This window comes from Dendropsophus ebraccatus, chromosome 7 (assembly GCF_027789765.1).
Source record: "Dendropsophus ebraccatus isolate aDenEbr1 chromosome 7, aDenEbr1.pat, whole genome shotgun sequence".
NCBI classification, from domain to species: Eukaryota; Metazoa; Chordata; class Amphibia; order Anura; family Hylidae; genus Dendropsophus; species Dendropsophus ebraccatus.
The window spans coordinates 3,943,973-3,968,451 of record NC_091460.1 but is presented as its reverse complement, the minus strand read 5'-3'; the positions used below and the strand labels follow the sequence as shown (position 1 = coordinate 3,968,451).

Genomic DNA, 24,479 nt, shown 5'->3' with positions numbered 1-24,479 from the left:
CCTCATCAGGAGCATGCCCGGGCCTTGTAGGGAGGTCATACAGACACATCATCAGGAGAATGCCCGGGCCTTGTAGGGAGGTCATACAGACACCTCATCAGGAGCATGCCCGGCTTTGTAGGGAGGTCATACACCTCATCAGGAGAATGCCCGGGCCTTGTAGGGAGGTCATACAGACACCTCATCAGGAGCATGCCCGGGCCTTGTAGGGAGGTCATACACCTCATCAGGAGCATGCCCGGGCCTTGTAGGGAGGTCATACACCTCATCAGGAGCATGCCCGGGCCTTGTAGGGAGGTCATACACCTCATCAGGAGAATGCCCGGGCCTTGTAGGGAGGTCATACACCTCATCAGGAGAATGCCCGGGCCTTGTAGGGAGGTCATACAGACACCTCATCAGGAGCATGCCCGGGCCTTGTAGGGAGGTCATACACCTCATCAGGAGAATGCCCGGGCCTTGTAGGGAGGTCATACACCTCATCAGGAGAATGCCCGGGCCTTGTAGGGAGGTCATACAGACACCTCATCAGGAGCATGCCCGGGCCTTGTAGGGAGGTCATACAGACACCTCATCAGGAGCATGCCCGGGCCTTGTAGGGAGGTCATACAGCCCCATCAGGAGCATGCCCGGGCCTTGTAGGGAGGTCATACAGACACCTCATCAGGAGCATGCCCGGGCCTTGTAGGGAGGTCATACAGACACATCATCAGGAGCATGCCCGGGCCTTGTAGGGAGGTCATACAGACACATCATCAGGAGAATGCCCGGGCCTTGTAGGGAGGTCATACAGACACATCATCAGGAGCATGCCCGGGCCTTGTAGGGAGGTCATACAGACACATCATCAGGAGCATGCCCGGGCCTTGTAGGGAGGTCATACACCTCATCAGGAGCATGCCCGGGCCTTGTAGGGAGGTCATACAGACACCTCATCAGGAGCATGCCCGGGCCTTGTAGGGAGGTCATACAGACACATCATCAGGAGAATGCCCGGGCCTTGTAGGGAGGTCATACAGACACCTCATCAGGAGCATGCCCGGGCCTTGTAGGGAGGTCATACAGACACATCATCAGGAGCATGCCCGGGGCTTGTAGGGAGGTCATACAGACACCTCATCAGGAGCATGCCCGGGCCTTGTAGGGAGGTCATACAGCCACCTCATCAGGAGAATGCCCGGGCCTTGTAGGGAGGTCATACATACACCTCATCAGGGGCATGCCCGGGCCTTGTAGGGAGGTCATACAGCCACCTCATCAGGAGAATGCCCGGGCCTTGTAGGGAGGTCATACACCTCACCAGGAGCATGCCCGGGCCTTGTAGGGAGGTCATACACCTCACCAGGAGCATGCCCGGGCCTTGTAGGGAGGTCATACAGACACCTCATCAGGAGCATGCCCGGGCCTTGTAGGGAGGTCATACACCTCACCAGGAGCATGCCCGGGCCTTGTAGGGAGGTCATACAGACACCTCATCAGGAGCATGCCCGGGCCTTGTAGGGAGGTCATACACCTCACCAGGAGCATGCCCGGGCCTTGTAGGGAGGTCATACAGGCATGTGGAGGTTACACACATTACATATAATATATACGGTCATTACAGTAAGTTGGATCCACTGTAATTCTGTGTGTGACGCCACTCCCAGGCCGCCATTGGGTAATACATGGGATTTCCAGTGATGATGTGTGTGGGATGTTGTTGTCAGCATATTCTAACACAGGAGTCAGAAGCAGCTATCTCTGCAAGCTAAGTTCTTTTATATTGATATCTGTGAGCGAGCTTTTGTTCTGAAGTGTGTTTTTGTCTCAAGTGTGGGACTTTAATATTCAGGGACTTTATATTCGAGGAGTTTAGAGGAGAACAAATTTTTTGTTTGTTTTTTTATATATACTTATATCCCCATAAAAATGAGCTCCATGTTTGACAATGCGGTCCAATGTACATCATGTGCGATGTATGCAATCCTTTATAAACCGATCGAGGGTTCTTACCATTGTGGGAGATGTATGGGGGGTGAGGGTATATACCATTGTGGGAGATGTATGGGGGGTGAGGGTATATACCATTGTGGGAGATGTATGGGGGGTAAGGGTGCATACCATTGTGGGAGATGTATGGGGGGTGAGGGTGCATACCATTGTGGGAGATGTATGGGGGGGGAGGGTATATACCATTGTGGGAGATGTATAGGGGGTGAGGGTGCATACCATTGTGGGAGATGTATGGGGGGGGGGTATATACCATTGTGGGAGATGTATGGGGGGTGAGGGTATATACCATTGTGGGAGATGTATGGGGGGTGAGGGTGCATACCATTGTGGGAGATGTATGGGGGGTGAGGGTATATACCATTGTGGGAGATGTATAGGGGGTGAGGGTGCATACCATTGTGGGAGATGTATGGGGGGGGGTATATACCATTGTGGGAGATGTATGGGGGGTGAGGGTATATACCATTGTGGGAGATGTATGGGGGGTGAGGGTATATACCATTGTGGGAGATGTATGGGGGGTAAGGGTGCATACCATTGTGGGAGATGTATGGAGGGTGAGGGTGCATACCATTGTGGGAGATGTATGGGGGGTAAGGGTGCATACCATTGTGGGAGATGTATGGGGGGGAGGGTATATACCATTGTGGGAGATGTATGGGGGGGTGAGGGTATATACCATTGTGGGAGATGTATGGGGGGTGAGGGTATATACCATTGTGGGAGATGTATGGGGGGGTGAGGGTATATACCATTGTGGGAGATGTATGGGGGGTGAGGGTATATACCATTGTGGGAGATGTATGGGGGGTAAGGGTGCATACCATTGTGGGAGATGTATGGGGGGTGAGGGTATATACCATTGTGGGAGATGTATGGGGGGTAAGGGTGCATACCATTGTGGGAGATGTATGGGGGGTAAGGGTGCATACCATTGTGGGAGATGTATGGGGGGTGAGGGTATATACCATTGTGGGAGATGTATGGGGGGTAAGGGTGCATACCATTGTGGGAGATGTATGGGGGGGTGAGGGTATATACCATTGTGGGAGATGTATGGGGGGTGAGGGTGCATACCATTGTGGGAGATGTATGGGGGGTGAGGGTGCATACCATTGTGGGAGATGTATGGTGGGGGAGGGTATATACCATTGTGGGAGATGTATGGGGGGGGAGGGTATATACCATTGTGGGAGATGTATGGGGGGGTGAGGGTATATACCATTGTGGGAGATGTATGGGGGGGTGAGGGTATATACCATTGTGGGAGATGTATGGGGGGGTGAGGGTATATACCATTGTGGGAGATGTATGGGGGGGGAGGGTATATACCATTGTGGGAGATGTATGGGGGGGTGAGGGTATATACCATTGTGGGAGATGTGTGCATGTTGCTGGTTTGGAAGCCCAGATCCTGGATCTAAATAAGCAGCTGCAAAGATTGAGATACATTGGCAAACTGGAAAGGGGTCTGGTGCTCACTGAGCAAGCGCTCAATAGGGAAGAGGGTGATAGCATGGAGGTGCAGGAGGAAGAGGCAGCTAGTTGGGTGACAGTTAGAAAATGGGGTAGAGGGAAGAGTGTGAGGGAGGGGAGTCCTGATCTGGCACACCCCAACAAGTTTGCCAAATTGTTGATTCAGGGGGGCATTGCTGCAGCAGGACACTGCCTCTGAAAGCCAGGGGGGTGTCTGCTCCAGTAAGGTGGGAAATAGGAGTGCAGGTCAGGTCAGGCAGGTAGTGGTAGTGGGGGACTCAATTATTAGGGGGACAGACCGGGCAATCTGTCACAAAGACATAGTGGGGTTTTCCTAGGTTGAACCTGATGGACTCTTGTCTTCTTTCAACCCTATTAACTATGTTACTATGTATATTACTATGTAAAGTTGTACAGAACAGAGTATCACTAGGATTTCATTCATTCACATCTAAGAGGGGTTATCTGAGTGTTTTTTTTGAGCAGTGTATATAAGCCGTATACCTGCAGCTACCAGTAGAGGGCGCTCTCTGCATGCAGCCACAAGCAGATTAGATTTATATTAGTTTGTGTGAAGAGGATTTGTCTGTGTTATTCGAAACCAAAGCTCCACATTCTATAAAGATATATGAAAGTATATAAGAAATAGTACAGACGTCTGATCATATTAGCACAAAGCAATCCACACAAAACCTCGCTGTCCCCTCTGCTCCCCACACCTGTCCCCCTCTGCTCCCCACACCTGTCCCCTCTGCTCCCCACACCTGTCCCCTCTGCTCCCCGCACCTGTCCCCTCTGCTCCCCGCACCTGTCCCCTCTGCTCCCCACACCTGTCCCCTCTGCTCCCCGCACCTGTCCCCTCTGCTCCCCGCACCTGTCCCCTCTGCTCCCCGCACCTGTCCCCTCTGCTCCCCACACCTGTCCCCTCTGCTCCCCGCACCTGTCCCCTCTGCTCCCCACAAAACCTCGCTGTCCCCTCTGCTCCCCGCACCTGTCCCCTCTGCTCCCCACAAAACCTCGCTGTCCCCTCTGCTCCCCACAAAACCTCGCTGTCCCCTCTGCTCCCCACAAAACCTCGCTGTCCCCTCTGCTCCCCACAAAACCTTGCTGTCCCCTCTGCTCCCCACAAAACCTCGCTGTCCCCTCTGCTCCCCGCACCTGTCCCCTCTGCTCCCCACAAAACCTCGCTGTCCCCTCTGCTCCCCGCACCTGTCCCCTCTGCTCCCCACAAAACCTCGCTGTCCCCTCTGCTCCCCACAAAACCTCGCTGTCCCCTCTGCTCCCCACAAAACCTCGCTGTCCCCTCTGCTCCCCACAAAACCTTGCTGTCCCCTCTGCTCCCCACAAAACCTCGCTGTCCCCTCTGCTCCCCGCACCTGTCCCCTCTGCTCCCCACAAAACCTCGCTGTCCCCTCTGCTCCCCGCACCTGTCCCCTCTGCTCCCCACAAAACCTCGCTGTCCCCTCTGCTCCCCGCACCTGTCCCCTCTGCTTCCCACAAAACCTTGCTGTCCCCTCTGCTCCCCGCACCCGTCCTCTCTGCTCCCCACAAAACCTCGCTGTCCCCTCTGCTCCCCACACCCATCCTTTCTGCTCCCTGCACCTGTCCCCTCTGCTCCCCAAAAACCCTCGCTGCCCCTCTGCTCCCCGCACCCGTCCTCTCTGCTCCCCACACCTGACCCCTCTGCTCGCCGCACCCGTCCTCTCTGCTCCCCGCACCCGTCCTCTCTGCTCCCCGCACCTGTCCTCTCTGCTCCCCGCACCCGTCCCCTCTGCTCCCTCCACCCGTCCTCTCTGCTCCCCGCACCCGTCCTCTCTGCTCCCCGCACCCGTCCTCTCTGTTTCCCTCACCTGTCCTCTCTGCTCCCCACAAAACCTCACTGCCCCCTCTGCTCCCTGCACCTGTCCCTTTTGCTCCTCACACCTGTCCCCTCTGCTCCCCCCACCCGTCCCCTCTGCTCCCTGCACCTGTCCCCTCTGCTCCTCACACCCGTCCCCTCTGCTCCCCGCACCCGTCCTCTCTGCTCCCCGCACCTGTCCCCTCTGCACCCCACACCCGTCCTCTGCTTCCCGCACCTGTCCTCTCTGCTCCCCACACCCGTCCTCTCTGCTCCCCGCACCCGTCCTCTCTGCTCCCCGCACCTGTCCCCTCTGCACCCCACACCCGTCCTCTGCTCCCCACACCCGTCCTCTGCTTCCCGCACCTGTCCTCTCTGCTCCCCACACCCGTCCTCTCTGCTCCCCACATCCGTCCTCTCTGCTCCCCACACCCGTCCTCTCTGCTCCCCGCACCCGTCCTCTCTGCTCTCCCCGCACCTGTCCTCTCTGCTCCCCACACCCGTCCTTTCTGCTCCCCGCACCCGTCCTCTCTGCTCCCGCACCCGTCCTCTCTGCTCTCCCCGCACTTGTCCTCTCTGCTCTTCACACCTGTCCTTTCTGCTCCCCGCACCCGTCCCCTCTGCTCCCCGCACCCGTCCTCTCTGCTCCCCGCACCCGTCCTCTCTGCTCCCCGCACCGGTCCTCTCTGCTCCCCGCACCCGTCCTCTCTGCTCCCCGCACCCGTCCTCTCTGCTCCCCGCACCCGTCCTCTCTGCTCCCGCACCTGTCCTCTCTGCTCTCCCCGCACCTGTCCTCTCTGCTCTTCACACCTGTCCTTTCTGCTCCCCGCACCCGTCCTCTCTGCTCCCCACACCTGTCCTCTCTGCTCCCCGCACCGTCCTCTCTGCTCCCCGCACCGTCCTCTCTGCTCCCCGCACCCGTCCTCTCTGCTCTCCCCGCACCCGTCCTCTCTGCTCCCCGCACCGTCCTCTCTGCTCCCCGCACCCGTCCTCTCTGCTCTCCCCGCACCTGTCCTCTCTGCTCTTCACACCTGTCCTTTCTGCTCCCCGTACCCGTCCTCTCTGCTCCCCGCACCGTCCTCTCTGCTCCCCGCACCCGTCCTCTCTGCTCCCCGCACCCGTCCTCTCTGCTCCCCGCACCCGTCCTCACTGCTCCCCGCACCCGTCCTCTTTGTTCCCCGCACCCGTCCTCTTTGCTCCCCACTCCCACGCCCGTCCCTTCTGCCGCACCTTTTCTCTATAATCTGTAGGATACGTCTGTATACATGTAACCATGACCCCCGGGGCTTATGTATGTGGGATATGTATGTGCAAGCCCTGCTATGTGATATCACTATCCATCTCTACCAGGGAGCAGGAGGAGGAGGAGTTTCTGTATAGTTTTTTTTTTTCTTGCTTGTAAAATGCAAAATTTCAATGAAAATTGTCTCCAGAAGGGGCGATGGCAATCCACCCCGACAGGTCAGGACATAGGGGAATGACAGGGATCACTGACTGGTGACATTGTATCAGCCCGTCACTGGTCTGTATATTTATATCCTGAAGGGGGAGCCAGTAGCACCACATATCGCTGCTTGTATAGGGGTCGGGTGGACTCCTCACAGTCTCCTCCATCCATTGTCACAGCAGGCAAGCCTACATGGCGTTCATGACAGATCTGCTTCTATAGTCCGCCATAGGCTCTGCTCCCATAGTCCGACATAGGCCATAGGCTCTGCTTCTATAGTCCACCATAGGCCATAGGCTCTGCTTCTATAGTCCACCATAGGCTCTGCTTCTATAGTCCACCATAGGCCATAGGCTCTGCTCCCATAGTCCGACATAGGCCATAGGCTCTGCTCCTATAGTCCACCATAGGCCATAGGCTCTGCTCCCATAGTCCGACATAGGCCATAGGCTCTGCTCCTATAGTCCGCCATAGGCTCTGCTTCTATAGTCCACCATAGGCCATAGGCTCTGCTCCTATAGTCCGACATAGGCCATAGGCTCTGCTTCTATAGTCCACCATAGGCCATAGGCTCTGCTCCCATAGTCCGACATAGGCCATAGGCTCTGCTTCTATAGTCCACCATAGGCCATAGGCTCTGCTCCCATAGTCCGACATAGGCCATAGGCTCTGCTTCTATAGTCCGCCATAGGCTCTGCTTCTATAGTCCGCCATAGGTCATAGGCTCTGCTCCCATAGTCCGCCATAGGCTCTGCTTCTATAGTCCACCATAGGCCATAGGCTCTGCTTCTATAGTGCGCCATAGGCCATAGGCTCTGCTTCTATAGTCCGCCATAGGCCATAGGCTCTGCTTCTATAGTCCACCATAGGCCATAGGCTCGGCTTCTATAGTCCTCCATAGGCCAATGGCTCTGCTTCTATAGTCCGCCATAGGCTCTGCTCCTATAGTCCGCCATAGGCTCTGCTTCTATAGTCCACCATAGGCTCTGCTTCTATAGTCTGCCATGAGCCATAGGCTCTGCTTCTATAGTCCGCCATAGGCCATAGGCTCTGCTTCTATAGTTCACCATAGGCTCTGCTTCTATAGTCCGCCATAGGCCATGCTTCTATAGTCCGCCATAGGCCATAGGCTCTGCGTCTATAGTCCACCATAGGCCATAGGCTCTGCTTCTATAGTCCGCCATAGGCCATAGGCTCTGCTTCTATAGTCCGCCATAGGCCATAGGCTCTGCTTCTATAGTCCACCATAGGCCATAGGCTCTGCTTCTATAGTCCGCCATAGGCCATAGGCTCTGCTTCTATAGTCCGCCATAGGCCATAGGCTCTGCTTCTATAGTCCGCCATAGGCCATAGGCTCTGCTTCTATAGTCCACCATAGGCTCTGCTTCTATAGTCCGCCATAGGCCATAGGCTCTGCTTCTATAGTCCGCCATAGGCCATAGGCTCTGCTTCTATAGTCCACCATAGGCCATAGGCTCTGCTTCTATAGTCCGCCATAGGCCATAGGCTCTGCTTCTATAGTCCACCATAGGCCATAGGCTCTGCTTCTATAGTCCACCATAGGCCATAGGCTCTGCTTCTATAGTCCACCATAGGCCATAGGCTCTGCTTCTATAGTCCACCATAGGCCATAGGCTCTGCTTCTATAGTCCGCCATAGGCCATAGGCTCTGCTTCTATAGTCCGCCATAGGCCATAGGCTCTGCTTCTATAGTCCACCATAGGCCATAGGCTCTGCTTCTATAGTCCGCCATAGGCCATAGGCTCTGCTTCTATAGTCCGCCATAGGCCATAGGCTCTGCTTCTATAGATTTGCATAGGATATGTAGGATCACAGGTCTCTTCCTTCCTGGTTATCCTGTTCACTAAAAGAATAAATCATCCTTTTGTCTTTGTATGGTGTTTTTTTGCTCCTTGCGCATGTTCTCTTTGCTGTAGTTGTATGAGGACTAGCCTGTGGTTTGCATGTGAGGGATGGCGCCCGCCTGCAACTTTGCACCATTTCTTTTGGTGCTAATTGACATTTTGCCCATATATTTATGTGACACAATGTGCACAGGTATAAGGCCTGCAGCCCCATCCATGTGAGGCTGTGAGGTTAGACTCTCCATAGTAGTATATGTGTGGACATTGATGTGGATGGTGACGTTCCTGTGAGGGAGTCATGGATGGTCGCTGGCGTTGTGTGTGCATTCATATCATCCATATGTATAATACAGCTATAAATAACCTAATACACTGTCATACACCATGCCACAGGAAGTGGTGAGCGCAGCGCCGGCGGCAGCCACACTCATCCTCCTCTGCTGTCTGCTTCATTGTATTACACCGCTGCTCTCACATTTCAGTGGATTATGCTTTATGGCAGTGCCCCCGGCCCCTTGGGCTGTAGGCCATGATGGGAGTTGTAGTTATACTACAGCCTGGAGAAGCACAGGTTCAGGATAGTTTCTCTACATGAGTCAGTCACCAGGACGTGAGAGCTCTTCATGGCGCCCGGACTCTCACTATGGAGCTGTAAATCCTCCCAATGGGGAGTCACTTACCTTCCCGATACCATCACAGGGTGTCATCTCACGTTATCTAAGGGCCCTATTACATGGGACGATTATAATGCGAAAAATCGTTATAGTTTTAATTTAAACGATAATGCAGGTAACAATCGAAACATCCTGCGTGTTTTGTTGATCACATCTTTTAAGCTGACCACAAATTCATTGTTAATCGTTCGCTAAATGTTCGCTAATTGTACACTTGGCTCGTTTGCTGGGATCAGGAGGATGTAGGTGGGAGTAAATTACGATACATAGTAAATCCTCAAAGACTAGATATATACTGTATAACCCAAGTGATTAAAGGGAACCATTCACCCCGTGGCCCCCGGCAGAAACTGACATACAGTGACATAAAGGTCAATATACTTACCACATCGCTCCCGGTCCCGTCCCGGATCCCGTTGTTGACACGGAGAAATCGCCGATTCTTCTTCTCCCGCCCATTATGGTAATGAGCTGAGATGAGTCCAACGTCCATAGGAAACGACGGACGAGTCCAACTTATTCATGAGGTCCTCTTCTCGTCGCCGCCCATCCACGCCTCCTGGAACTTGATTGACGTCTTCAGTCTTCAGTCTTCTGCCGAACTCCCGCGCAGGCGCCGCTGCGATGGTCTCGTCACCTCTTCTGCGCCTGCGCGGTAAACAGGAAACGTGTTCGAGCCAATCGGCGCACGTGCAGTAAACAGTGAAGCTGCGGAGCGGCTTCAATTGTGAACTGCGCATGCGCCGAAAACGACTGTCACGGCGCCTGCGCGGGATCCGGCGAGAAGAAAGAAGACGAGGAGGAAGAGGACCTGGCGTCAATCAAGTGTCGAGGCGGGGAGAAGGCTGGACTTCGGACCCGGCGGCGCTCATTACCATAATGGGCGCGAGAACAAGAATCGTCGATTTCTCCGTGTCAACAACGGGCTTCGGGACGGGATCGGGAGCGATGTGGTAAGTATATTGACCTTTATGTCACTGTATGTCAGTTTCTGACGGGGGCCACGGGGTGAATGGTTCCCTTTAAAGTGTCATTGTTGTGTGTTTTTGTTTTGTTTTGTTTTTGTTTTTTGCAGAAATCAATAGTTCAGGTGATTTTAAGAAACTTTGTAATTTGGTTTAGTAGGCAAATCTGCCATTATCTGCATTCAAAGAGCCTTTCACCAGGTCCCCCCCCCCCCTCCTCTCTCTCATCCACTGCTCATTATCATGAAATCTCTACTGGTTTACATTAGAAGTGCCCTTTGTAACCTATGGAGAGGAAAGGGGGGAGGAGGGAGATTAGTCGGCAGCAGAGAGCAGAAAACAAAGGATTACACAGCGGGACCTGTGTGACATCCTGTATTCAGAGGTCAGAGAGGTCGGGGCTGACTGTCAGAGGCGATAGCCCGGTGATGTAGCTGTAAATTAACTCTTTGTTGTCCCGTTTTGGTGTCTCATCTCCCTCCACCCCTCCCCTCTCCATAGAAAACCATAAAGCCAGGGGGAGAGCTTCAAACTGCTTTTTCATGATAAAAAAAAGCATTTTTCGGCTAATAAACCAAATTACAAAGTTTCTTAAAATGGCCTGTTCTGTTGATTTCTGAAAAAAAAAATTAAACGACAGGGACACTTTAAAGTAATTTACACACACAAGTACTGGTCACTGGGCATATCAGACATTGTAACCTTACAGTAGGTAAAAATCACACAAATAACAAATAAAGCTAATGCATATTACCCATATACCGTGTCCTTCGTACAATGGCCACCACTCACCCGACGCGCATTTCACGTGTTGCTTTATCGAGGGTAATCATTCCCACGTCTTTTCCGGTAATCATTCCCACGTCTTTTCCGGTAATCATTCCAAGTCGTTCGCTAAAGTTCTCGTTTGCAATTGTTTACGATTGTTAATCATTAAAAATCGCTTTGTCTAACAGGAACCACAGAGCCTCATCCACCCACAAACGTTCTCTCCTGACCCGGAAAGGTGATGAGGCTGGATGAACTTTATTATATATATATATATATATATATATATATATATATATATATATATATATATATATATATATCCTCTTACTTTTTATCACGTCACTTTCAGGGTAATTCTTTATGGATCACTTATATACAATGTATACATTATATCGGCCATTTTTCATCCATATTTGTTTAGGTAGGTTTTTTTGTTTTTTGTTTTTTTTGTTGCTGTTCTCATTGCTGAAATACAGTCCTCGTCTCTTTTAAAAGTCTTCACTTCCTGCGGACCTTAAAGGGGAACTCCATTTTAATTCAACTGGTCTCAGAAATTTATACCAATCTGTAAATTACTTCTCTACAACTTATATACATATACATATATAAGCAGTGTACATGTGTCCTGTACCCGTCACATATTGTATATGCAGTGTATACGTGTGTCCTGTACCCGTCACATATTGTATATGCAGTGTATACGTGTGTCCTGTACCCGTCACATATTGTATATGCAGTGTATACGTGTGTTCTGTACCAGTCACGTATTGTATATGCAGTGTACACGTGTCCTGTACCGATCACATATATAAGCAGTGTACACGTATCCTGTACCGATCACATGTTATATATGCAGTGTACATGTGTGTCCTGTACCAATCACATATATAAGCAGTGTACACGTATCCTGTACCGATCACATGTTATATATGCAGTGTACATGTGTGTCCTGTACCAATCACATATATAAGCAGTGTACATGTGTGTCCTGTACCAATCACATATATAAGCAGTGTACATGTGTGTCCTGTACCGATCACATATATAAGCAGTGTACACGTGTGTCCTGTACCGATCATGTTATATATGCAGTGTACACGTGTGTCCTGTACCAATTACATATATAAGCAGTGTACACGTATCCTGTACCAATCACATATATATGCAGTGTACATGTGTGTCCTGTACCAATCACATATATATGCAGTGTACACGTATCCTGTACCGATCACGTTATATATGCAGTGTACATGTGTGTCCTGTACCAATCATATATATAAGCAGTGTACACGTGTGTCCTGTACCGATCACATGTTATATATGCAGTGTACATGTGTGTCCTGTACTGATCACATGTTATATATGCAGTGTACACGTGTGTCCTGTACCGATCACATACTGTATATAAGCAGTGTACATGTGTGTCCTGTACCAATCACATATATATGCAGTGTACATGTGTGTCCTGTACCAATCACATATATATGCAGTGTACACGTGTGTCCTGTACCGATCACATACTGTATATAAGCAGTGTACATGTGTGTCCTGTACCAATCACATATATATGCAGTGTACATGTGTGTCCTGTACCAATCACATATATATGCAGTGTACACGTGTGTCCTGTACCGATCACATGTTATGTATGCAGTGTACACGTGTGTCCTGTACCAATTACATATATAAGCAGTGTACACGTATCCTGTACCAATCACATATATAAGCAGTGTACATGTGTGTCCTGTACCAATCACATATATAAGCAGTGTACATGTGTGTCCTGTACCAATCACATATATAAGCAGTGTACACGTATCCTGTACCGATCACATGTTATATATGCAGTGTACACGTGTGTCCTGTACCAATTACATATATAAGCAGTGTACACGTATCCTGTACCAATCACATATATAAGCAGTGTACATGTGTGTCCTGTACCAATCACATATATAAGCAGTGTACACGTGTGTCCTGTACCGATCACATATATAAGCAGTGTACATGTGTGTCCTGTACCAATCACATATATAAGCAGTGTACATGTGTGTCCTGTACCAATCACATATATAAGCAGTGTACATGTGTGTCCTGTACCGATCACATATATAAGCAGTGTACACGTGTGTCCTGTACCGATCACATATATAAGCAGTGTACATGTGTGTCCTGTACCGATCACATGTTATATATGCAGTGTACACGTGTGTCCTGTACCAATCACATATATAAGCAGTGTACACGTGTGTCCTGTACCGATCACATATATAAGCAGTGTACACGTGTCCTGTAGCGATCACATGTTATATATGCAGTGTACACGTGTGTCCTGTACCGATCACATGTTATATATGCAGTGTACACGTGTGTCCTGTACCGATCACATATATAAGCAGTGTACACGTGTCCTGTACCAATCACATATATAAGCAGTGTACACGTGTGTCCTGTATCGATCACATATATAAGCAGTGTACACGTGTCCTGTACCAATGACACAAATCATTATAACCAAAGTTATTTATTCATAGTATCATAAAAAGGCACAATATCATGGCGGACATTGTGACAGTATATGCAGGGACATGGATGGAGCACAGCTCTACATAGAAGTCATCTAGTTATAGGTACAGTACATATCACAGCCAGACGGCAGTCCCATAGCAGTTATCACAGGGGACTCCGACCCCCGGAGAAAGACAACCATCTATATCCACATGAAAAATACAAGATTATTCACATCTTGTCAAGAAATGGAGCTCAACGACTGAGACGTGGTGAAAGAATGTAGGAATGGACGTGGATCGTATTGATGAGCCACATGGATCAGTGACGTCTACTTTTGGACGGACCTCCTACCTTCCGTGTCCATAAACAGCAGCTTTATAGCAACCTTCCTGGCCCGGAACCTCAAAGAACAGAAGGCCAATTCTGTTCCTGGTCATCGGAGCTGAGGCCACCAACTACTACTACATCAGAAGAGTGTAAATCTATACAAGACATGACCGATTTTTCGTTCTTATCACAAGAGTCCCATATCCTCATAGATCACATCTCCAGACCCAGGGGGCAGTGCCAGGCCAGTCATTGTGTTGTCCCCATTCTGATGGGTCACAGGACTCTTAGTAGGTTGAGGTTTATTTTGCGTTGTCCCGAGTTGTGTAGACGGTGATGGCAGAGTATGTGGTTTGCCCATTGGTGGGAGAGGCGGTGTGGATTGTGGTTTGGGTGGCAAGGGTGGTGTGGATTTGGGTTTAGCTTCTTTGCTTTCTACAGTCCCTGTCTTTATCACTTGGCTATAGACGGGTTCAATGTTTCCATTGTTGTTATTGTTGTTAGCCTGGGCCACGTGTGCCGGCACAGATACCTTCTCGGAGCCGTCTTCTTTCCCCGGTGGTTTGGGTAAAATCTTTCCTTGAGGCTTTGGAGCAGGGACTGGTTTAGGACCAGCTTTGTTGCTACGTTTAACCCCTGAAAGGTGCGGCATTGAGTAGACATCGGAGATGGGATTGCTTGGGAACTCGTAGCTTGACTTCTCATAGTTTTCTTGCTTTCTCCAGGCCGCAGTCTCGGTTTGTACCTCTGAGTATAGCAGAGGAGGAGTGCCAGCCTGTGCCATTCCCTCCGGCTCGTCGTAAATATGTTCGTCGCATCCTTTTAGACATTTTTGATGACCCATAGGATTGACGCCTCCTCCTCCTCCTACCACCTCATAGCCTACATGCTCATAGAGGTCTGAATAGAGAGGGGAAGTAGCGCTTTTCTCCTTGTGTAACCTGACCTGATCCTTACCTGGCACGCTATCCACAGGATCAGAGTACAGGGGATCGAAATGAGGATTTGCTCCTTTTACAGAATCTTTAGGCTCTGAATAAACCATCAGGTGCTCAGCATCCCCAGGATGAGAGCTTAAAGAGCGACTGATTGGGGAGCGAGGGGGGGTGTTAGTCTTTCCAGGCATTGTACCTAAAGGCGAGGGGTCAAGGAGGTGCTGGGGTTGGACGGGTTTAGGCAGTGGGAGATTGGGAAGAGCCCTGGTTTTAAGTGCCTTCTCTTCTGTATCCTTTCTAGACTGGATGTCCGATCCTCCTGAGTCGGATCCCAGGGAGGTGTTATCTGTGGGGGTCTCTGTGTCCAGGGTAGGGCCGCTGAGACGATTCTCTGAACCTTGCTGGGCCCGGATGGAACCTTCCACTTTCTGAAAAATCTCATGGCCTTGTGACGTCTCAAAAGTAAAATTTCCAGGACCTGACTGACATCTTCTTCCAGCTTCAAAGGAGAACATGACCTGGAAGAGAAGTTTAGGATTATTGTAGAAGAGTGCCTCATCTAGCACCATGCAAATAATACAAGTTTTATATCTTTGTCACTGCCAGAGCTATATACATTGGCACGGCTATATACACTGTATGAGCACTTCTAGAGCCATATACACTGTATCAGCACTGCTCTGGCTATATACACTGGGCACTGCTAGAGCTATATACACTGTATGAGCACTGCTAGAGCAATATACACTATGAGCACTGCTAGATCTATATACTCTGTATGAGCACTGCTAGATCTATATACACTGTATGAGCACTGCTAGATCTATATACACTGTATGAGCACTGCTAGATCTATATACACTGTATGAGCACTGCTAGAGCAATATACACTGTATGAGCACTGCTAGAGCTATATACACTGTATGAGCACTGCTAGAGCAATATACACTGTATGAACACTGCTAGAGCTATATACACTGTATGAGCACTGCTAGAGCTATATACATACTGTATGAGCACTGCTAGATCTATATACACTGTATGAGCACTGCTAGATCTATATACACTGTATGAGCACTGCTAGATCTATATACACTGTATCAGCACTGCTAGAGCTATATACACTGTATGAGCACTGCTAGATCTACAGTATATACACTGTATCAGCACTGCTAGAGCTATATACACTGTATGAGCACTGATAGAGCTATATACACTGTATGAGCACTGCTAGAGCTATATACACTGTATGAGCACTGCTAGATCTATATACACTGTATGAGCACTGCTAGAGCTATATACACTGTATGGGCACTGCTAGATCTATATACACTGTATGAGCACTGCTAGATCTATATACACTGTATGAGCACTGCTAGAGCTATATACACTGTATGAACACTGCTAGATCTATATACACTGTATGAGCACTGCTAGATCTATATACACTGTATGAGCACTGCTAGATCTATATACACTGTATGAGCACTGCTAGATCTATATACACTGTATCAGCACTGCTAGATCTATATACACTGTATGAGCACTGCTAGAGCTATATGCACTGTATGAGCACTGCTAGAGCTATATACACTGTATGAGCACTTCTATAGCTATATACACTGTATGAGCACTGCTAGAGCTGTATACACTGTATGAGCACTGCTAGATCTATATACACTGTATGGCACTGCTAGATCTATATACACTGTATGAGCACTGCTAGAGCTATATACACTGTATCAGCACTGCTCTGGCTATATACACTGGGCACTGCTAGAGCTATATACACTGTATGAGCATTGCTATAGCTATATACACTGTATGAGCACTGCTAGAGCTGTATACACTGTATGAGCACTGCTAGATCTATATACACTGAGCACTGCTAGAGCTATATACACTATATGAGCACTGCTAGAGCTATATACACTGTATGGGCATTGCTAGATCTATATACTCTGTATGAGCACTGCTAGATCTATATACACTGTATGAGCACTGCTAGCGCTATGTACACTGTATGAGCACTGCTAGATCTATATACTCTGTGTGAGCACTGCTAGATCTATATACACTGTATCAGCACTGCTAGAGCTATATACACTGTATGGGCACTGCTAGATCTATATACACTGTATGAGCACTGCTAGAGCTGTATACACTGTATGAGCACTGCTAGAGCTATATACACTGTATGGGCACTGCTAGAGCTATATACACTGTATGGGCACTGCTAGAGCTATATACACTGTATGAGCACTGCTAGAGCTATATACACTGTATGAGCACTGCTAGAGCTATATACACACTGTATGAGCACTGCTAGATCTATATACACTGTATGAGCACTGCTAGAGCAATATACACTGTATGAGCACTGCTAGAGCTATATACACTGTATGAACACTGCTAGAGCTATATACACTGTATGAGCACTGCTAGAGCTATATACACTGTTTGAGCACTGCTAGAGCTATATACACTGTATGAGCACTGCTAGAGCTATATACACACTGTATGAGCACTGCTAGAGCTATATACACTGTATGAGCACTGCTAGAGCTATATACACTGTTTGAGCACTGCTAGAGCTATATACACTGTATGAGCACTGCTAGAGCTATATACACTGTATGAGCACTGCTAGAGCTATATACACACTGTATGAGCACTGCTAGAGCTATATACACTGTATGGGCACTGCTAGAGCTATATACACTGTATGAGCACTGCTAGAGCTATATACACACTGTATGAGCACTGCTAGAGCTATATACACACTGTATGAGCACTGCTAGAGCTATATACACTGTATGAGCACTGCTAGAGCTATATACACTGTATGAGCACTGCTAGAGCTATATACACACTGTATGAGCACTGCTAGAGCTATATACACTGTATGAGCACTGCTAGAGCTATATACACTGTATGGGCACTGCTAGAGCTATATACACTGTATGAGCACTGCTAGAGCTATATACACTGTATGAGCACTGCTAGAGCTATATACACACTGTATGAGCACTGCTAGAGCTATATACACTGTATGAGCACTGCTAGAGCTATATACACTGTTTGAGCACTGCTAGAGCTATATACACTGTATGAGCACTGCTAGAGCTATATACACTGTATGAGCACTGCTAAATCTATATACACTGTATGAGCACTGCTAGATCTATATACACTGTATGAGCACTGCTAGAGCAATATACACTGTATGAGCACTGCTAGAGCAATATACACTGTATGAGCACTGCTAGAGCTATATACACTGTATGAGCACTGCTAGAGCTATATACACTGTATGAGCACTGCTAGAGCTATATACACTGTATGAGCACTGCTAGATCTATATACACTGTATGAGCACTGCTAGATCTATATACACTGTATGAGCACTGTTAGAGCTATATACACTGTATCAGCACTGCTCTGGCTATATACACTGGGCACTGCTAGAGCTATATACACTGTATGAGCACTGCTAGAGCTATATACACTATGAGCACTGCTAGATCTATATACACTGTATCAGCACTGCTAGAGCAATATACACTGTATGAGCACTGCTAGAGCTATATACACTGTATGAGCATTGCTAGATCTATATACACTGTATGGGCACTGCTAGAGCTATATACACTGTATGAGCATTGCTAGATCTATATACACTGTATGAGCATTGCTAGATCTATATACACTGTATGAGCACTGCTAGAGCTATATACACACTGTATGAGCACTGCTAGAGCTATATACACTGTATGAGCACTGCTAGAGCTATATACACTGAGCACTGCTAGAGCTATATACACTGTATGAGCACTGCTAGATCTATATACACTGTATGAGCACTGCTAGATCTATATACACTGTATGAGCACTGTTAGAGCTATATACACTGTATCAGCACTGCTCTGGCTATATACACTGGGCACTGCTAGAGCTATATACACTGTATGAGCACTGCTAGAGCTATATACACTATGAGCACTGCTAGATCTATATACTCTATATGAGCACTGCTAGAGCTATATACACTGTATGAGCACTGCTAAATCTATATACACTGTATGAGCACTGCTAGATCTATATACACTGTATGAGCACTGCTAGAGCAATATACACTGTATGAGCACTGCTAGAGCAATATACACTGTATGAGCACTGCTAGAGCTATATACACTGTATGAGCACTGCTAGAGCTATATACACTGTATGAGCACTGCTAGAGCTATATACACTGTATGAGCACTGCTAGAGCTATATACACTGGGCACTGCTAGAGCTATATACACTGTATGAGCACTGCTAGAGCAATATACACTGTATGAGCACTGCTAGATCTATATACACTGTATAAGCACTGCTAGAGCTATATACACTGTATGAGCACTGCTAGAGCTATATACACTGTATCAGCACTGCTATAGCTATATACTCTGTATGAGCACTGCTAGAGCTATATACTCATTATGAGCACTGCTAGATCTATATACACTGTATGAGCACTGCTAGAGCTATATACACTGTATGAGCACTGCTAGATCTATATACACTGTATGAGCACTGCTAGATCTATATACACTGTATGAGCACTGCTAGAGCTGTATACACTGTATGAGCACTGCTAGATCTATATACACTGTATGAGCACTGCTAGAGCTGTATACACTGTATGAGCACTGCTAGATCTATATACACTGTATGAGCACTGCTAGATCTATATACACTGTATGAGCATTGCTAGAGCAATATACACTGTATGAGCACTGCTAGAGCAATATACACTGTATGAGCACTGCTAGATCTATATACACTGTATGAGCACTGCTAGAGCTATATACACTGTATGGGCACTGCTAGATCTATATACACTGTATGAGCACTGCTAGAGCTGTATACACTGTATGGGCACTGCTAGATCTATATACACTGTATGAGCACTGCTATAGCTATATGCACTGTATGAGCACTGCTAGAGCTATATACACTGTATGAGCACTGCTAGATCTATATACACTGTATGAGCACTGCTAGAGCTATATGCACTGTATGAGCACTGCTAGAGCTATATACACTGTATGGGCACTGCTAGAGCTATATACACTGTTTGAGCACTGCTAGAGCTATATACACTGTATGAGCACTGCTAGATCTATATACACTGTATGAGCACTGCTAGAGCTATATGCACTGTATGAGCACTGCTAGAGCTATATACACTGTATGGGCACTGCTAGAGCTATATACACTATGAGCACTGCTAGATCTACAGTATATACACTGTATGGGCATTGCTAGATCTATATACACTGTATGGGCACTGCTAGAGCCATATACACTGTATCAGCACTGCTCTGGCTATATACACTGGGCACTGCTAGAGCTATATACACTGTATGAGCACTGCTAGAGCTATATACACTGTATGAGCACTGCTAGATCTATATACACTGTATGAGCACTGCTAGATCTATATACACTGTATGAGCACTGCTAGAGCTATATGCACTGCTAGAGCTATATACACTGTATGAGCACTGCTAGAGCTATATGCACTGCTAGAGCTATATACACTGTATGAGCACTGCTAGAGCTATATGCACTGCTAGAGCTATATACACTGTATCAGCACTGCTAGAGCAATATACACTGTATGAGCACTGCTAGAGCTATATACACTGTATCAGCACTGCTCTGGCTATATACACTGTATGAGCACTGCTAGAGCTATATACACTGTATGAGCACTGCTAGATCTACAGTATATACACTGTATCAGCACTGCTAGAGCTATATACACTGTATGAGCACTGCTAGATCTATATACTCTGTATGAGCACTGCTAAAGCTATATACACTGTATGAGCACTGCTAGAGCTATATACACTGAGCACTGCTAGAGCTATATACACTGTATAGGCACTGCTAGATCTATATACACTGTATGAGCACTGCTAGATCTATATACACTGTATGAGCACTGCTAGAGCTATATACACTGTATGGGCACTGCTAGAGCTATATACACTATGAGCACTGCTAGAGCTATATACACTGTATGAGCACTGCTAGAGCTATATACACTGTATGGGCATTGCTAGATCTATATACACTGTATGAGCACTGCTAGAGCAATATACACTGTATGAGCACTACTAGATCTACAGTATATACACTGTATCAGCACTGCTAGAGCTATATACACTGTATGAGCACTGCTAGATCTATATACACTGTATCAGCACTGCTAGAGCAATATACACTGTATGAGCACTGCTAGATCTATATACACTGTATGAGCACTGCTAGAGCTATATACACTGTATGGGCATTGCTAGATCTATATACTCTGTATGAGCACTGCTAAAGCTATATACACTGTATGAGCACTGCTAGAGCTATATACACTGTATGAGCACTGCTAAAGCTATATACACTGTATGAGCACTGCTAGATCTATATACTCTGTATGAGCACTGCTAAAGCTATATACACTGTATGAGCACTGCTCTGGCTATATACACTGGGCACTGCTAGAGCTATATACACTGTATGAGCACTGCTAGAGCTATATACATACTGTATGAGCACTGCTAGATCTATATACACTGTATGAGCACTGCTAGATCTATATACACTGTATGAGCACTGCTAGAGCTATATACACTGTATGGGCACTGCTAGAGCTATATACACTATGAGCACTGCTAGAGCTATATACACTATGAGCACTGCTAGATCTACAGTATATACACTGTATGGGCATTGCTAGATCTATATACACTGTATGAGCACTGCTAAAGCTATATACACTGTATGAGCACTGCTAGAGCTATATACACTGTATGAGCACTGCTAGATCTATATACACTGTATGAGCACTGCTAGAGCTATATACACTATGAGCACTGCTAGATCTACAGTATATACACTGTATGGGCATTGCTAGATCTATATACACTGTATGAGCACTGCTAGAGCTATATACACTGTATGGGCATTGCTAGATCTATATACACTGTATGGGCACTGCTAGAGCTATATACACTGTATGAGCACTGCTAGAGCTATATACACTGTATGAGCACTGCTAGATCTATATACACTGTATGAGCACTGCTAGATCTATATACACTGTATGAGCACTGCTATAGCTATATACACTGTATGAGCACTGCTAGATCTATATACACTGTATGAGCACTGCTAGATCTATATACACTGTATGAGCACTGCTAGAGCTATATACACTGTATGGGCACTGCTAGAGCTATATACACTATGAGCACTGCTAGATCTATATACACTGTATGAGCACTGCTAGAGCTATATACACTGTATGGGCATTGCTAGATCTATATACTCTGTATGAGCACTGCTAGAGCTATATGCACTGCTAGAGCTATATACACTGTTTGAGCACTGCTAGAGCCATATACACTGTATGAGCACTGCTAGAGCTATATACACTGTATGAGCACTGCTAGATCTATATACACTGTATGAGCACTGCTAAAGCTATATACACTGTATGAGCACTGCTAGAGCTATATACACTGTTTGAGCACTGCTAGATCTATATACACTGTATGGGCACTGCTAGAGCAATATACACTGTATGAGCACTGCTAGAGCAATATACACTGTATGGGCACTGCTAGATCTATATACACTGTATGGGCACTGCTAGAGCTATATACACTGTATGGGCACTGCTAGAGCTATATACACTGTTTGAGCACTGCTAGAGCTATATACACTGTATGAGCACTGCTAGAGCTGTATACACTTTATGGGCACAGCTGTAGATGTTACCTTGTCTCGTCCATATCTCCTGAGCAGTTTGTAAGGCCAGGAGTATAAGACTTCCTTGGTGTTTGGATCTTTTAGTATTAAGCAGTCGGCTTCAGCTCTCAGAATATAAGTTCCACGGAGGGAGCAACGCTCTGCAGCTTCTGTCCTCTGCACTGTGACCCGGTATTCTGACACTGAGAAAAAAGGAAAAGGCGATCCAGTCCTGGACTATATCTGTACATCAATAACACATACCAACTATAGTCATTAGACAGAGCTGCTCCGCATTCATTGAATTTTTAGAGGGAAATATCTGTGCTTTATATTGCTGTCGTATTGTCTATATAACTACTGTGCATAGCCAGCTGTCCTGCTGCTTCTGCTGACATAGTGTGTGTATAACTCATGTGAATAACTGGCTGTTCTGCTGCCGTGGTGTCTGTATAACTCATGTGCATAACCGGCTGTCCTGATGCCATAGTTTCTGTATAACTCCTGTGCATAGCCGTCTGTCCTGCTGCTTTTGCTGCCATAGTGTTTGTATAACTCCTGTACATAGTCGGCTGTCCTGCTGCTTCTGCTGCCATAGTTTCTGTATAACTCCTGTGCATAGCCGGCTGCCCTGCTGCTTTTGCTGCCATAGTGTTTGTATAACTCCTATACATAGCCGGCTGTCCTTCTGCTGCCATAGTGTCTGTATATCTCCTTGGTATAGCCGGCTGTCCTGTTGCTTCTGCTGCCATAGTGTCTGTATAACTCCTTGGTATAGCCGGCTGTCCTGCTGCTTCTGCTGCCATAGTGTCTGTATAACTCCTTGTTATAGCCGGCTGTCCTGCTGCTTTTGCTGCCATAGTGTCTGCAGTAGTGGATTATAATAGGGGCGTTTTGGGCGGCAGCCCGGGGCCCTGAGCTCCTGGGGGGCCCATGACCACCCAAAAAGACTTATACTTTCAATGGTGTACTCCTGGCTACACTTCTGCCATGATTTGCAAAAAATCACTATTTTTTTATGGCAATTTTGCACAAATCAGGACATCATGACATTATCTGTCCTGTACTATGAACGCCAGGCTAGTGCCGCCATAGTTACAGTGAGGTGGGGGGGCCCAGGCTTGGTGAACAGCCCGGGGCCTATGGTAAAGTTAATCCGCCCCTGAGTGTCTGTATAACTCCTTGGTATAGCCGGCTGTCCTGCTGCTTTTGCTGCCATAGTGTCTGTATAACTCCTTGGTATAGCCGGCTGTCCTGCTGCTTTTGCTGCCATAGTGTCTGTATAACTCCTTGGTATAGCCGGCTGTCCTGCTGCTTCTGCCATAGATTATCTGGGTTAGCTCCTTCCCCCTCCCTTCAGGGCAGATTGGAGTGTGGAAAGGGGAATCACTGATCTAACATGAACATTTTATTCACTTTTTAATGTCATGGGTATCCATAGCTTTTCATTTATAAAGGATTTGGCCTTTAAATCTCCCATATAGTCTCATTTACTGTAAGATGGAAGTATTATGTTGCTTAACCCCTGTAGTGCCAGTCACATGGACTGGTCTTGGTTCCCTCTGTGGTCTCATCTCCTCGCCCACAGTCTCATCACTTCAGTCTCTGTCACACACCCTGCATTTAGCTCTTAGTTCTATTTTAGGAAAACAGGAACCTGATGCAGAGCTTTACCGGGTGAGACAGGGAAGCACCTGACATGGGAGTGACACCATCCTGCAGAGACGATATTATACCCCCCATAAGGTCTCTCCACCATGACATTGTCCCTGTAACCACAGGCCTGCCATTATTGTCTCTGTCACCACTGTCCTCACCATTATTGTCCATGAAACCACAGTCCCTACTATTATTGTCGCTGGAACCATTGCTCCCATCA

The 24,479-nt window shown here is 47.5% G+C and overlaps 1 protein-coding gene across 2 annotated transcripts in view; it reads right to left on the bottom strand.

Annotated features, from left to right (window-relative positions):
• Positions 1 to 13,535: 13,535 nt before the first annotated feature.
• Positions 13,536 to 24,479, bottom strand: part of DOK1 (docking protein 1) — a 42,086-nt gene continuing 31,142 nt past the window's right edge. For both annotated transcript variants that reach the window (XM_069977047.1, XM_069977048.1), the window contains exons 4-5: positions 22,631 to 22,803; positions 13,536 to 15,318 (exon numbers count right to left, since the gene is read on the bottom strand). In XM_069977047.1, the coding sequence (XP_069833148.1) occupies positions 14,053 to 15,318; positions 22,631 to 22,803 (1,439 nt within the window). In that variant the 3' untranslated portion in view covers positions 13,536 to 14,052. The remainder of the gene's footprint in view (positions 15,319 to 22,630; positions 22,804 to 24,479) is intronic.